The sequence below is a fragment of the Lissotriton helveticus genome, chromosome 5_1, assembly GCF_964261635.1.
Source record: "Lissotriton helveticus chromosome 5_1, aLisHel1.1, whole genome shotgun sequence".
NCBI classification, from domain to species: domain Eukaryota; kingdom Metazoa; phylum Chordata; class Amphibia; order Caudata; family Salamandridae; genus Lissotriton; species Lissotriton helveticus.
Window position 1 is genome coordinate 1,641,354 of NC_136065.1, and position 15,814 is coordinate 1,657,167.

The following is a 15,814-nucleotide window of genomic DNA, read 5'->3' on the forward strand; positions in this document are numbered from 1 at the left end:
TTGTGTCCAACGTTAGTATGTCAGTTATCCAGGCCCCCCCCCCCCCTGAAAGCAACGTGAATTAGGCTTCTAGGCCTATGTTGCCATCTTTACATTGTGCACGTTAAAGTTATCGAGTTGCACCCGTTTCTAGGCCTCAAAGGGCCTGGACACCAGATTCAAGTTCCAGTCTCCTGAACCACTCCGAGGAGCGAAGCAGCCCCCACCTGCATCCCTGACCCTTCACTTACTTCCTGCCGCGCAGCGCGATGCCCGGCCTGGCTCTGTCTGCCTGTCTGCCAAGAATATGTTATGCCTACAGTTATCAGTTCAGCTCCTCGTCTTCACATTCCTAAGCTAGCGAACCGCAAAAACATGCTCATCTATAGTCTAGTCTTTCTGTCTCCATGCAAGAGAATTACTGTATTAATATCCATAGAAGATTCATAGCACACGCAATACACGAAGAATATATGCATGCACCAGCCTTAGTGTCAAGTAGCCTTTGCTCTGATGACTTTTAGATTCTAGCAACATGTACTCCAAACACAAGATACCAGATATGCCATAGGTACATGTCGTCCTGACATCCCAGACTTTAGTCTCCTCTTCTAGTGCGAGAGGTGAGCCCCCAGTTCTCCCCGGTTACACGTCATGTTCATTTGCGCGCACCACTAGGTTAAAGGTTCCAGCTGCCCAGGTAGCCCCCTCCATGTATCCGCCTATTCATGACACTTCTGTGACGTTCTCATCACATGTCTTCGCGCACGCCCTGTGCACGCCTTCTTTTCACGCCCATGTGTTCTTATCTTTCGCGTCTGTTACAAGTTACGCCTACTGTATGCAATGTAATTGTACTGCTTTCCTATATATACTATGTAATGTTAATGAGACGTTGCAGCTGCCATTCCATTTCATTGCAGGCTATCCCGTTCCTGTCCCTTCCCTTATGCCTGATTAAAGCCTGTTCGACTCAGATATCTCGGATCCTGCCTCTTATTTATTGAGCTATCTGTTTTATTTAATGTATTGAAAAATAGTACCGGTAATTAATTATTTATTTACCACAGTATAGTGGAGCACAGTGTAGTGCAGTCTATTGTCAGAGTTTTGTGATGTAGAGTGGAATTAAGTGGAGTAGAGAAGAAACATAGTGTACAGTGGAGTAATGTGTTACACAGTGAAGTGGTATGGTGTGTTGTGGGATATTGTAGAGTGGAATAGAGTGTTGTGCAGTGAAGTGTACAAGCATAGAGTGTAGTAGAGTGTCTTGCAGTGGCATGGAGTGTAGTAGAGCTTTGTAGGGTGGAGATATATAGAGTGGAGGAGAGTGTCGTAGAGTGGAGCAGTGTAGAGTGGAGTGTTGAAGAGTGGCATAGAGTAGGGTAAAGTATTGTATAGTGGAGTAGAGTAGAGTAGAATGGTGTCACTTAGGTTAAAATTTAGTAAAGTCTAATAAACTGGAGCGCTATGTTGTACAGTAGCGTGGCGTGGAGTAGAGTGGCCTGGCCTATCATACAGTGGAGTAAAGTGTCATAGAATTGAGTGCTGTGTCATAAGTTTGAGTGTCCTAAAGTGTTGAAAAGTGTCATAGTTTGCAGTGCCACAGATTGGATTAAAGTGTTTTACAGTGGAGTGATGTGGAGTACGGTAGAGTGTGGTAGAATGAAGTAGCATAGAGTCTCGCAAAGTTGAGTGGCATAGAGTAGTTTAGAGTGGAGTGGTATTCACTATAGTAGAGTGGAGTGTAGTAGTGTGTAAAAGTAGAATGCAGTAAAGTGATGTGGAGTGGTATAGAGGGAGTTGCCAAGAGTGTTGTAGAGTGGAGATGAGTGTCGTACAGTGGTATAGAGTAAACTAGAGTGGTGCACACTCGGATAGACTGGAGTGCTTTGGAGTGTAGTATTTTCTGTTGAGTGGAGGGGTGCAGAGCGTTGTAGAGTGAATTGGCAAACAGCGGATTAGCATAGAGTGGAGGGGAGTAGCGTGAAAGGGCACAGAGTGGAGTAGCGTAGAGTGGCCTGGTCTAGACTGGAATGGTGTACTGTGGAGTGGAGTAGAGTGAAATAGCATATAGTGAATGGGCGTTGAGTGGAGTGGCATCCAGTGGAATGGCATGGAGTGGCGTAGAGTGGAGTGGCATCCAGTGGCATAGCATGGAGTGGCATAGAGTGGAGTGGCATCCAGTGGCATAGCATGGAGTGGCGTAGAGTGAAATAGCATATAGTGAATGGGCGTTGAGTGGAGTGGCATCCAGTGGCATTGCATGAAGTGGCGTAGAGTGGAGTGGCATCCAGTGGCATAGCATGGAGTGGCGTAGAGTGGAGTGGCATCCAGTGGCATAGCATGGAGTGGCGTAGAGTGGAGTGGCATCCAGTGGAATGGCATGGAGTGGCGTAGAGTGGAGTGGTAGACAGTGCAATAGCACAGAGTGTAGTGGCTTAGAGTGGAGTGTGGTATAGTGGAATAACATACAGTGGAGTCGTGTAGAGTGGCGTTGTATAGAGTGGAAGAGCGTAGAGTGGGATATCGTAAAGTGGAGTGGCCTACAGTGGAATAGCATACCCCAGAGTAGCGTAGAGTGGAATAGCATGGAGTGGTGTGGCGTAGAGTGGAATAGTGTGGTGTGGAGTGGCCTACAGTGGAATAGCATACCGTGGAGTAGCGTAGAGTGGAATAGCATACAGTGGAGTGGCCTACAGTGGAATAGCATACCATGGAGTAGCGTAGAGTGGAATAGCGTGGAGTGGTGTGGCCTACAGTGGAATAGCATACCGTGGAGTAGCGTAGAGTGGAATAGCATGGAGTGGTGTGGCGTACAGTGGAATAGTGTGGTGTGGAGTGAAATAGAGTAGAGTGGAGTGACATAGAGTGATTGGCATAGAGTGGAATAGCGTAGAGTGGAGCAGCGTACATTGGAGTGGCATAGAGTGGAATAGCATAGAGAGTGATGGCGTACAGTTGAGTGGTGTAGAATAGAGTGGCATATATTGGAACAATGTAGAGTAGAGTATAGTGGAGCGGTATAGAATGGAATGGCGTACAGTGGATTAGCGCTGGGTGCAGTGGCATACAGTAGAACAGTAAATACTGGAGTGGCATAGACTGCAGTGGAATACCGTAAATTGAAGTGGCGTACATGAAATTTAGAAGGAAGGAATCATATGGTGTGCAGAGTAATGCAAGTCAGTGCTTTGCGCTGCCTCGCCAGATGTACCAAGTTATCGAGGCCAAGCATGGTGGCTTTGTGTTGCTTTGTAAATGTAACTGAAGTATTGTGTTGCCCATGGGAGGCCATGCGTGACGCAAGGGTAAGACAACACAATCATAAATTTGGGCCATAGTTATACATTGGGACATGGTATACAGCGGTAGCTTCGTGGTATACAGTGATACATGCCAATGACAAGGCAGTATATGATTGGCTAATTGCAGTCTTTACAAAATTAAAAGGCAGCCATGTTATTTTGACTACACTTTGCCTGTGTTCTGGGTTTAGGCCTTAGATATTGGTAAGTAGTAGGTTTTATCATAGTTTTCTACCTATTAGCACTTTATTTAGGTGCTAATATTTGAGGAAATGTATTTATATACTTTTTTAAAGTTTACGGTGTACTGCACTAGTACCTAGCAAATACAGTGTTTGTTCAAAAATGATTTTTTGTTGCTCTTTTTAAATAGCACTGTAAAGTGTAGGTATTACAGCAGTACTCTGTAAACTTTTTTTTATAAAGAATAAAATATGTAACAAATTGAAAATACACTGCACTACACTATTTGTGAAATATAGTGTAGTAGTGTATTAATACAGGCAACAGGGTTAGTAGTGATGCGGCAAGTATTGGCGCCTCTAATTACAACGTCAATAGAATAAAGAACAAATATTCAACGGTGCTACAGGTGAGAGGATAACCAAAAACCTCCAAATCGGACCGCAGTCCTCTAAACAGTAATACAGATGACCTGTGCACAAGTAATTTTCATTAACAGTATTAATACTGTAAGTATTTCCAAAACATCACAATCACACAACATATGTGTTATACTTCCGTCGCGGCTGTAGCGTCAGAAATTTCCATTAAAAAAAGTCATGCACAGGAGTAGCTGGTAAGTACCAATGTGGAGCACTATTAATGCTCCCAGCCACGCGGTAAGAAAGTGACTTCGCTGGCGGCGTGGTTCGAATTCTGGAGCCGGACGCGCCCGGCTCCAGAATTCGAAATTTCTGACGCTACAGCCGGGTCGGAAGTATAACCGGCGGAGAGGAATCTTGAAACTCTAACCATCTGTCCAATAGCCCTGAAGAAGTCTTGGGTTACACCCTGATGAAACACGTGTTGGCTGGGCACCTGGAAAACAAATAAACCAAACGGAAAGAAAACACCATCTGAATCATATGTTGTGTGATTGTGATGTTTTGGAAATACTTACAGTATTAATACTGTTAATGAAAATTACATGTGCACAGGTCATCTGTATTATAGTGTAGTAGTGTATATTTAATTTTTGTACAAATGTTTTTTTCCCTAAATTTTATGTACAGCAGTACTTCCTAGGTAGCACTCCGATAGTCCGTAATACTTTTTTCAAATACATAGAAAATTATAAGTAATTTTCCTTACCTGTTACTACTTATAATAAAGTGTTTGGAAAAAATCTAAGACCTAAAACGCACCTATATCAAAGGCCCTAAGGACCCAGAGCTCTGCCAAAGTCCCCTTAAAACAACATGGCTTCCTTTCACTTTTGTAAAGGTGGTCATTAGCCAACTCCATGATGCCTTGTCATCGGCATGTACAGTGGTACTTTCGTGACATTTTGTGAAACTGCTGCAGCAACAGCTATCTCTAAGTTAAAATACTTTTTAACTTAACAAATACTTGCCCTCTTACCTATAGTACCATAAAGGATCATCCGCACACCATAATCTACAATCCTGCCTAAATTAATGTGAATCCGACAGGTGTTTGCCCGCCACATGTGAGTACAAAGTCAATGGAAAATGCATTGGTACAAAAACACGCTTTGGGATCCCCCAGACCCCTTTTTTCTTTGCACCCCCTGGACGAATCTCCACCAAATTTTGCATTATCTGCTAATGTAGAAAAAGGAATAGGGCTGCAAGGTTTTGCACAGATTTATCAAACGGGGGCGAAGTTATTAAAGGTCCAAAATCCAAGGAAATTTGTCTCTAGGAACCCTAACTATAGGTACAGAATGGATAGCGCCGCTCTGCAACTAGGCTCCTTGATTCATTCTTTGCAGGGGAGTCTAGGAGAGGGTGACCTGCATGGATCCCACTGGGGTTTCTTATTCAGAATGCCCTTGGAACTTCAGCCTTTGGGTAAACTCACACATTTTCCTCATACTTCTGTGAGGAAAACTTCAGAAATCGGCCGGGATCTACAAAATGTCAACCACCAGCATTCCCACAAATCTCCCCATTAAAATGGTACTGCACTTGTGTGACAGGGCCTGGTGCCAGTGACGGGAACAGATCAAACCAGGGAGCATATGAAGTCAATCTGTGCACCACCGTCACAATCAACTGCTACAGATCAAAGTGCACTTACCATACATCACGGTCACAGTGTCCGGCAGGCTGCTGTGATACACCTCATATCTGTACATTTTCTCATCATCTCCTTCCTGAACTTCCACTGTTTTCCTGGCCTGGTAGGTTCCGTCAGGGTTTGGCAGGATGTCCATCGATTCCCAGGGCATCTCTACGCCATTCCTGACCCATTTCACCTCAATGTCCCTGGGATAAAATCCATAAGCGTAGCCGGTCAGAAAGGTGCGATCGCCTTTCTTTCTTCGTGTAACCATTGTTTGAGGGACAACTGGAAGGAAAAAGCATAAGTACAATTACACAACAATCACAAGATTGGGCTTTACCCAGTACGCTATTTGGAGTTACTACCAGTGACGCATTTGTTCAGCACATGCTTTGACTCCCCCCCCTTCTTGGCACTTCCAGGACCCCCTGTGCACCTGCACAGAGGAGGAACCTGGGTAGAGGGGCTGCTAGGAGAAGCCTCCCCACAGCCATCTCGGATCACAGACTCCACTACATTGGTAGCTCCATCCTACAAAGAGCTGAGGATGCTACTAGGAGCTCAAGGAAAGGGCCAAAGACGGTGACAGATGTTGGGGCTCACCCGCAGAGGCTCGATGGAGGAGAAACAAGATGATGCCAAAGTAGTGTGGCTGGATACAGACCCTTGACGGGATTACAGGGAACCTCACGTCCAGTTTTTATAATTAATTTATCAAGCGATTTACCAAGAAGAGGCTGAAGCAATAGGATACCGCACACAACACATACATGGTTGCTTGTTAATTAAAACACTGTTGTGCTCATGTCGAGAGGACCAGCCGTCTTAGTCTACAAAACCAGGAGAAAAATATTTCGCAGATTTAAACAAGATGCGACTCACAACCTACACCCCAACAATTTTTTGGTTATTAACGCCTTGATTACTCACAGCAGCAATTGGACAGCAAATGCACAGACTCACTGAATCTTTTTATGATAAAAGGAGATTCTTTATTCAATAATTCTTTAAAACATATCCTTTTCTTCTTGGATTCTTGCAGTAGCCAAAGCGTTTTGTACAACTGGACTTCTTCAGGGCTTGTTTAATGTATATACTAGGGTTTTAAATAAAGATTCTCCATTCAAAAGTCAAGAGCACTAGAGAGTGCGCTATTGCAACAATCTGTATAGACAACTGAAGCTCCTGCAAACTGATCCAAGAGTGGAGGAACTGGATATGAACTTTTAAATTCTTAAATCAATATATAAACAAAGGTTATAATCCATTGATGGATGAGGTCTTGATAATAACAAACAGCGTGGTCCAAAGTCAGAAGCCGCACGATGTGGCGTATGGTAACTTCGCAAAAAACACAGTTGATGGACAGAATGTGGAACAATGTCATACATTCACCCCAGTACAAGGATCTGGGCCTAAATCCATCGTTTTTTTGCACTCCACACCACCCTGGGTTAGACACTGGCTATATGTAAATCAGCTCTGACCCTGTGCCTCATGGGAACAGTCCAGTCCGAACTACCAAGCCATGTCTTTCCCAGACCGGAATCAAGCATCCAAGGACCGGTTTCTGGCTATCAGCCTTCATCAGCCTGGATAGCTTGACTCCAGTGGTGTGGAGAGCCTGGGACTCACGTCTGAGCATACCCAGCCCACTCGGGGTGAAAATTGCAAAAAACACAGTTGATGGACAGAATGTAGAACAATGTCATACATTCACCCCAGTACAAGGATCTGGGCCTAAATCCATCGTTTTTTTGCACTCCACACCACCCTGGGTTAGACACTGGCTATATGTAAATAAGCTCTGACCCTGTGCCTCATGGGAACAGTCCAGTCCGAACTACCAAGCCATGTCTTTCCCAGACCGGAATCAAGCATCCAAGGACCGGTTTCTGGCTATCAGCCTTCATTCAGCCTGGATAGCTTAACTCCAGTGGTGTGGAGAGCCTGGGACTCACGTCTGAGCATACCCAGCCCACTCGGGGTGAAAATTGCAAAAAACACAGTTGATGTACAGAATCCACAAGTGGAGTAACTGTGATTCATTTATCACACGGCATCTTTACCTGGGCTGCATTGAAAGGACTGTTTAGTAAGAACCAAATTGTTTCAATGAACTGAGCTCAGGCAATTATTTTCAGAGTAAGAGACAAATATTGGTTAAAAAAATAAGATCCGGTGAGCTCCCTGACTGCATGTTTCCAGTCACCATACCTTGGCTGTGACAAATGGGAAAGGGTAATTCTAAGGCATGGAGAAAACTCCTGGAGGAGCGACTGTATACAATAAGATGTTACTAGCTCAAGGTGACCCTAAGAAAGGGACCAGACATATCAGCAGAAGGGTAAGTGTGACAACGGAGCAGGTCCTCAAATCCACTTCTGTTCAGGAGCAATCTGGGGGGCGGGTCTGTGCGATATTTACAGCAACGAGTAACAGACGCACACACTTACAACTACGAGTAATAAACTCACATGAGTAGAAATTAGTAAAAATGTCACATTGATAGTAAACCTGCAATTACACCACGAATAATAAACTTTCACAACCCCGAGTAATTAAATTTCTTATAACTGAGAATAAACTCACATTCACAACTAATAAATCCAGACAGATAATTCATTTTTTTCTCTATTTATATCATTTGCAGAGCACAGCAACACCCATCAGAGTTTCCATTTGCTGGCATGATGGGTCGTATAGATATTATGTAATGTCTTAGGTGAGAGATACACCTGGTGCTTATAATTATATTGTATCAGTTTTAAGAACTCCTTAATACACCCGTTTCCAGCCCAGGGTGATCAGGGTTTCTTCCGGGGCTCTCTCCTTTTTTGCATGAGCTCTAAGAGTTATATTTGGCAAATCTTCCCTTAACGAAGGGTATATGTGCGATATCAATCTAAACTCTCGTGCCAGTGCGAGGAGCGTTGTCAGGGCCTGTGAGAGTGCTGGCTCCTCTGGGAAACCTGGCCCTACCTCCCGTGCCGTTGCAGAAACCTTTGCATATTGTAAGTACTACCCTTTCCGTAGCACGAAGGACTCTACAGCATCTTCTTAAGTGATAAACTGGCCTCCAAGATGTAAGTATAACCCTGTGGCTAGTGCCAAGGACTCTACAGCATCTTCTTCTGTGATAAACTGGCCTCCGGGCTGTAAGTCTCCCAGTGTTTCACTGCCCACATCCTTCCACTTTCGCAAACAGCTTAAATTCTCAGATCGGTATATTCCGTGCGTGCAGGTAATAAACGAAAAATATGTCAAAGTTAGAGGAGGAAGAGTGTACACAGCGTTTATAGACTTCTCCACAGCATTCGATACAGTAGATCGTCTCTTGCTGTAGAGAAAACTGTCGGACCTGGGTATGCCAGCCATCCTCTTGGAATTAGTTTGTGCTCTTCATACAGACACCTGGTGTAGAGTCTTAATGGGAGTGGAAAGAGTTCTCTCCCAAACTATCCCTACTGCAAATGGCCTAAAACAAGGATGTTTATTGGCTCCTTTACTACTCACCCTATGTTTATCTGACCTTCCTCATGCTTTGTCTCAAAGTGAGGGCATTGCCCCATTACTGGGGGGAAAACAGATTGCTTGCTTACTTTATGTTACGACATATTAATATTGGATCCAACGCCGAGGGGATTAAATAGTAGACTGCAGGTGCTACACGAATATTGAGAGGCCCACTATTTAAAGATAAATGTATCTAAAGCTAAATTAATGTGCATGCACTGAAGAAAAAAGTTGCAGTATGGGAAAAAAAAATTGGTATGTAGGTGGCCAAAAACTGGAAATTGTAAAATGTTACGTTTTCTTGGGGAAAACGGTGTGTGGCAACCTAAGTGATAAAGCCCATAAAGAAAATAACATTTATAAAGCTATTACACAGAGGAAAAGTGTGGGCTCCCTCTACAGATCTACTGGAAAAAGACACTTTGCACATTTATTAGAGGTATTTCCCGCATAAATTCCTGCTTCCCTGTTGTATGGTATTGAATTACTTGATATAGGTAAATGGGGCTTTTTAAATACAACAGAAGGCAACATTTTAAGGAGCCTAGCCTCAGTCAACTCTGCTTGCCCCGTGGCTGCACTAAGGTTAGAATACAGTTTAAGAAGTAGCTGGATACAGGGTCTTGCAGGGATAGTGCGATGGGTTACAAGCCTGGTAAAGGGTGATCCTGACAAACTAAGATTTTTAATCCAGAAAGAAATATTAGAAAGCTTAAAGGAGTAGTCATTAATTGTTACAAAATTTTAGAATTGCGGTTTACTTGCTACAACTGGAAGAATCTGTACTTTTCACCCTATCGCCAAATCAATTAAGGGCCACTTTGAAGCAGGCCACCTGGAAATTAAGTTTCACCAGGGATAGGGAAGCTCGTATTTTAAAAAAAGGTATTCATCCGGCCACAGAGTCCTGTGTGATAAATAAAGTACAGGCTTATATCTCTTGGAACCTTCCCCAAGGAGTGTGCCGCTTTTGGTTATTATTGAGGCAGGGTATACTCCCTTTAAACAACGTAGTATCTAAATGGTATGGTTCGGCCCAAATTTGTAATGTGTAAAATAAGTCTGTCCAGGACATTAATCATGTGCTATTTATCTGCCCGCCCTAATATTGTATCGGCATAAATGGATGAGACCAATCTGTCTACAATTATCTATCCATTCGGCCTCTGCACTAACAGACTCCATTTATGAACCACCAAATGAAATGATTTGTCATAGGATTTTTAACTTTTTAAATATGTACTAAAACATTTATATGAAGGATACAATTACTAAATTTAGTATTATCTGATGTTTTATAGTACTTAGGGTAGTGTATATCATATTTTAATGTTTTGTATTTGGAGATTCCTTTTTATGTGGATCTCTTTGGAGTTCCAAGATCATAAATAAATAAACTTGAAACTTGAACTTGAAACTTGGTGTGCAGTAGGCACATGCGCTCCACTCATAAGCTCCCAAGTTTGTTTGAGCATGGGTGGTCCTATTCATTTCCTCTTATTGGCCCATAGTAAATCTATAATCTATCCCGCAATGTAGCATCAGGGAATCTCCTAGATTCCCTGATGCTACCCAGATCAGGGTTCCAGCTGGGCAATTCATCATTTTTGTTGCTTCAGACTGAAAATCTGAGTTGCTAAGCGGCTCTCACATATTTATTGAATGATCTGATCAAGAAAGGTGATTCCTCTCCAGCAGAGTAAGACCTGGCTAAATAAACCTACTGGTGTGGCTCATTTCCGTTAGCACCAACTCTCCTGACCCCTGCAAATTCCTCTCCTAAGCCTGCCATCTGGCTGGGGGTACAGGAAGAAGGGGCAGATAGGCCTGGCTGCCTCGCACTTCTTTTAAGCCCAGTTTGATTTACCCAGCCCCCTCTCTGACCTGTCATCCGCAGCTGTAGAGCTCTCTCCATCAGATAATCTCTGATCTATGTGGTCACTTATCACTTCATCAAAGCAGCTTGGATAAGCCTGCTAAGGCTGACAATCAGCAGAGGTTGCCAGAAAGCTGGACTTTGGCTCACAAACAAGAAAGGGCTATAACTTCTTTCTGTACTACCTATGATAAATTCAACAGTGGCAAGTTTTTGGATTTATCATTGCCCATCTTTTAAGTCTTTGAATGACATTTGTAGCTTCTTCCTAGCAATCTTTGTAATTAAATATTATATTCCGTTGTTAGTCCATGGAGATACTAATCTACAATGGGGAAAAATGAACTAAAGAGTTTTTCCCTCACCAGGGCATATAAAATATCTAGGGGAGACCTTAGGGGTGACTTATATGTAGACATATGGTAGTTTAAGACTTTGGAAGTACCTGTCCCACAAAAGTCAAGTTTGCATGTAATTTACTTTTTTAAGATAGCCTGTAGTAGGGCTGCCTTTTAAAATGACAGTGACAACACAGCAGTGCACACTCCAGTGCTGGAAATCGACTAGGCCTCTAAACTCCCGGCCCATTCCATACCAGAGTGTTATAGGTAGTTTGAATACCCCTGCCCTATTATAAACTAAGAATGTTTCGACTCCAAACGCCTCATTACAAAGAAGACGGTCGGAGTTGAAACTGGCCGGTCAAACGACTGGCTTTCGACAGGCTCAGGAACCCTGTCAGAACAGCTTCTGAATCCATAACGGATGGCGTTTCCACCACCAGAATTATGATGTCGGTTTCAGACGGACTTTCTGACTTGAAAAGTCTGTCAGAAAGTGACTTTTGGGGCCCTAAGCAGGGCCCCCTTGCCTCTGGAGGTTGTGGACCAGGAGATCACTGTGCCCCCCTGTATATCCTTGCACCGTGTGGCAGGCATTTACAGAAACTCCCATATACCATTGTGAGCTTGTGCTGCGGCTGTTTTCCGAGCGCAGCAGAAGATCTCCTAGGGAAATGGGAGTTTGTGACTGCACCATGTGCGGTCACGTCATAATTTTGGTTTTGGACCGCCGACCCGCGGTTGGTCGGTTCCGAAATCGCACTAAGGTCGGTCAGAGGAACCTCCACCTGATATCATAATCAGGCCCAATATGTTCACTACAGCATGGGGACCGCCGACCCGCGGTTGACGGTTCCGAAATCGCACTAAGGTCGGTCAGAGGAACCTCCTCCACCTGATATCATAATCAGGCCCAATATGTTCACTACAGCATGGGGACCAACTTCAGACTTGAAGTCAATGCACAAACCAGATGAAATCACACTATCTTTGGGACCACATGTTCTTTCTACAGCTGTTGCAACTGGAGGTTGAATACTGCTCCAGCACTACACCACAAGACCACTATATTGGTGGTGAGTATGCACATTCAACCGACACCCTAGAACGGTTTTCCTGAATGCAGGTTACTTCAGAAAAACAAGTATTTACGCTTTATTAAGGAATACAAAAAAAAGTGATGGGTGGAATATTCAAATTAATCTCAGCCACTGGTAAATAGTCGGGCCACATCACAACTCATAATTTTTTTGCCACAAAACCACCTCAGAAGGAAACCAGTCATATATATGCAAATCATCCTCGGTCCTGCTCCAATAGGATTGGTCCAGCCGGAGCTGCCAGGCCAGGCTTATTCTGAACCGGAACAGAAGCAACCCGGGCCAGAAACTTTACTCAGAGCAGAGTGACTTGTGAGTCAAATACAAAAACAGAAGGAGCACATCCAGCATTTCTATATTATTTGTACAAAACCAATCCTAACTTCTCAACCCTTTGGTACTTCCAACTAACTTCCTACTCGAGGTTTTGTGGTGCCACATTCCACAGTACTAGACAGGCACTCATGCAAAGCAGCGGCAGCCATTTTGTATCATCTGTTTCGCATCAGTCTTTCACCTGCCATAGTCTTTCTTCCAGCCTCCTCTGTGTGGCTTTCATTATTCGAACCTTAGATAGACATTAGTGAAAGACTATAGCTGGAAGAAAGATTGTTTAGTTTGCAGTATGTTAAAGTCACCTGTTGTATGTGCATACCTTTAAGTTATTGGATTGTTCAGTGTTATTCATTCTTTATTCTAAGTTCTTCTTCTGATGCGTTGCTGTTCAGGCATTATTATCGGGATGCCGGACTAAGCAGCTTGCTTTGTGGATATTTATATATATATTTTGACTTATTTCTTCAATAAACTCAACTTGAAGAACATCTATATTTATCAGACATTCTCACGTGTCTGAGTGGACCCGTCCCCTGGTTCTCGTCTAAGTGTAAAACATTCTCCGGCGACCAACAGATCAGGAGGTCAGGCATCTCCTTCGAGTGGAGTACACCAATCCTTCTGTTGGGTGGAGTGCCCCAGGCAAAGTTACAGCCACAACGGAGTTAGAGGCCAAGGTGAAATGAATGATTGGCCCCTGATCCAGCGGGCTATAGAAAATATATCATAAACTACGCTACCCAATTTCATAACCTATAAACAAAATTCTAAACTATACATGGACCCATTTATGAACCTGATATATTTTGGGCCTACTGAATCAGGTGGTCAAATAAATCTATATACACATTATTTACAAACTATAAACAATTTATACATTTGCAGAAAGAATATTGTCATTAGAATAAAACTCAACCATTTAAACGACCACCATAGGCGACATGATCTAGCTTAAGGTAACCTATACTTCTAAATTATCAAGACCAGCTTGTTTGTCAAAAGTAAGATTTTATTTTCTAAATTATGGTATATAAGTTGTAAGTTTTATAAATGAAATTTATTAGTAATAAAGCAAGCATGATGGTAAGGAAATTGAGAAAATTACAATTTAAGCAATTGAATCAGTTTAAAGAAATTATATAAAGTTTAGCATTTCTAAAACCTATTTCCCTAACTGAGCTAAATAGACAGAAATTAAAGTAAAGTTCTTTGAGGATTCTTACGTGCTCTACGCAAAGTCCAGCAGCACATCACCCTCATCGGAAAGTCAGAAAGCAGCAGCCAGCCCAACCCTAAGGGCATGACTTTTTATACCTTTCTACGCTAACTAAACTAGTAAAGGAAAGTTTTCAGAAATACTCGACGTCCCATTGGCTGAGAGTGACAAGTGACATGTCACCCGATTCTTAAAAAGTTCCACAAACTCATGTCTTACAAAGACCATTGTCTCTTCCACGTGAAGCCAGAGGCTTCCTGCTATTGCAACTTTGTAACAGGTCATCCTCGCAGCTTCCATAGCTTTTCAGAACAACTTCCGCGGATGCCAAGTTAAGGACTGACAAAAAGTTCACTTTCGACCTTGGCCATGTCCGACAGAATGATGTCAGCTCATCAGTTTTGCTTTGTGAATGCAGCTTCAATAAACGTTTTAATTCAGAATGGGCGTCTCGTGACTTTCTGCAGAAATATGGATCAGCTTTTATTTTGCGGCTCAAATAGCTAGGCCTCAAAGCAGGCAACTTATGATTTCTAGTATAAAACAAACACAAGAAAAGTATTAATGTAAGAAATAAAGTATATTCTGTATCCACCCCATGGTTTACTAAATAATTAATCCACCCGATTAATTAAAATGTTACCTAGCCATTGCAAACAAATAAAGCAGCGTTTATATTTACCAGTCTCCGTTTTTCAATGAGACCCATATGCACCTAGAATAGTAGAAATGACATCACACAGACAAGAAAAAGCAAAACAAGCACATGCTTATTTTAAGTATGCAGCAGTTAGTAATGACAAAAACGAAAACAATAAATTATTTTATTATTTTGCACGAACAAAAAGATGCAACATTTATGCACGTTTATGAGCACACATGTTAGTCCCCCCACGTGTAAAGTTTAATCTAGGTTGTATTAGCACGACATATCACAAATCATTAATAATTTTATTCATGTTATGGAAATGTGACTTTGCGAGTTTAAACAAAATTTTGTCTTCTATCTCGCTCCATCAACTCCCTCATCTGGTGATTAACAAATCACCACACCAGCACTCAAAATTTTGGTAAATTTAATTTATAAGAAATCGATTCAAATTCATTGTATTAGTAAACCTAAAAGTCTGTTTCAGCATAATCCTTGCAATTAACATGACGCTCTCTATGTAACTCTTGCAACTCAATCTCCCTTTCCTCTTCTTTTCTGAGTTTATAAATTCTCTTCTTTTCTCTCAAATGCTTCTTTCTTTTATGCAACAGACAACCTACTTTAGTCAAAATAAAAATAAATATAATTATAATCAAAGGTGCCAGAATCTTGCCAAGAATTGAACTTCCGATATTATGAAACCAGTTTTTAATTGCTTGAAACCTATTTGAAAGTTTCCCAGTAAAATCTTCTTCTTCTAAAGGAATTATTTCAGAATGCATTTGTGTAATATTCTTAATATACATTTCAATATTTTTACTTTCATCCGGTATATATGTACAGCAATGTTGGACATGTAAAATGCCACAGACTCCTCCCTCTTTTGCTAAGAGTATGTCTAAAGCAAGACGGTCTTGAATTACCATGGATCTAATTGCAATAACTTCAACATTCACTAATTGAAATCCATCAGCAGTGTCAGTTGATAATCTATCAACTATAGTGGACAATTTTCTGATTCTCCCTGCATTTAGGGTTATACCAACAAAAGGTATTACAGCTTGAAAAATATCTCCCAGAACTTCAGTAAAAGTTTCTCTTTTAGCTCTATTTACATAATTATGGATTTTAAATAATCCTTCTGAATCTCTGTCAACATGAAACACTTTAGGAAAAACAATTCCCACATAACAAGTTCCATACCAATGGTCTGGAAGGTTGTAGTAGGCTTTGTCACCAC

The 15,814-nt window shown here is 42.2% G+C and overlaps 1 protein-coding gene across 1 annotated transcript in view; it reads right to left on the minus strand.

Annotated features, from left to right (window-relative positions):
- The window catches only part of LOC144754042 (H-2 class I histocompatibility antigen, alpha chain-like), a 150,252-nt gene that overhangs the window by 105,076 nt on the left and 29,362 nt on the right, over window positions 1-15,814 (minus strand). The window contains exon 2 of the mRNA XM_078641554.1: window positions 5,553-5,822. Within this exon, the coding sequence (XP_078497680.1) occupies window positions 5,553-5,822 (270 nt within the window). The remainder of the gene's footprint in view (window positions 1-5,552; window positions 5,823-15,814) is intronic.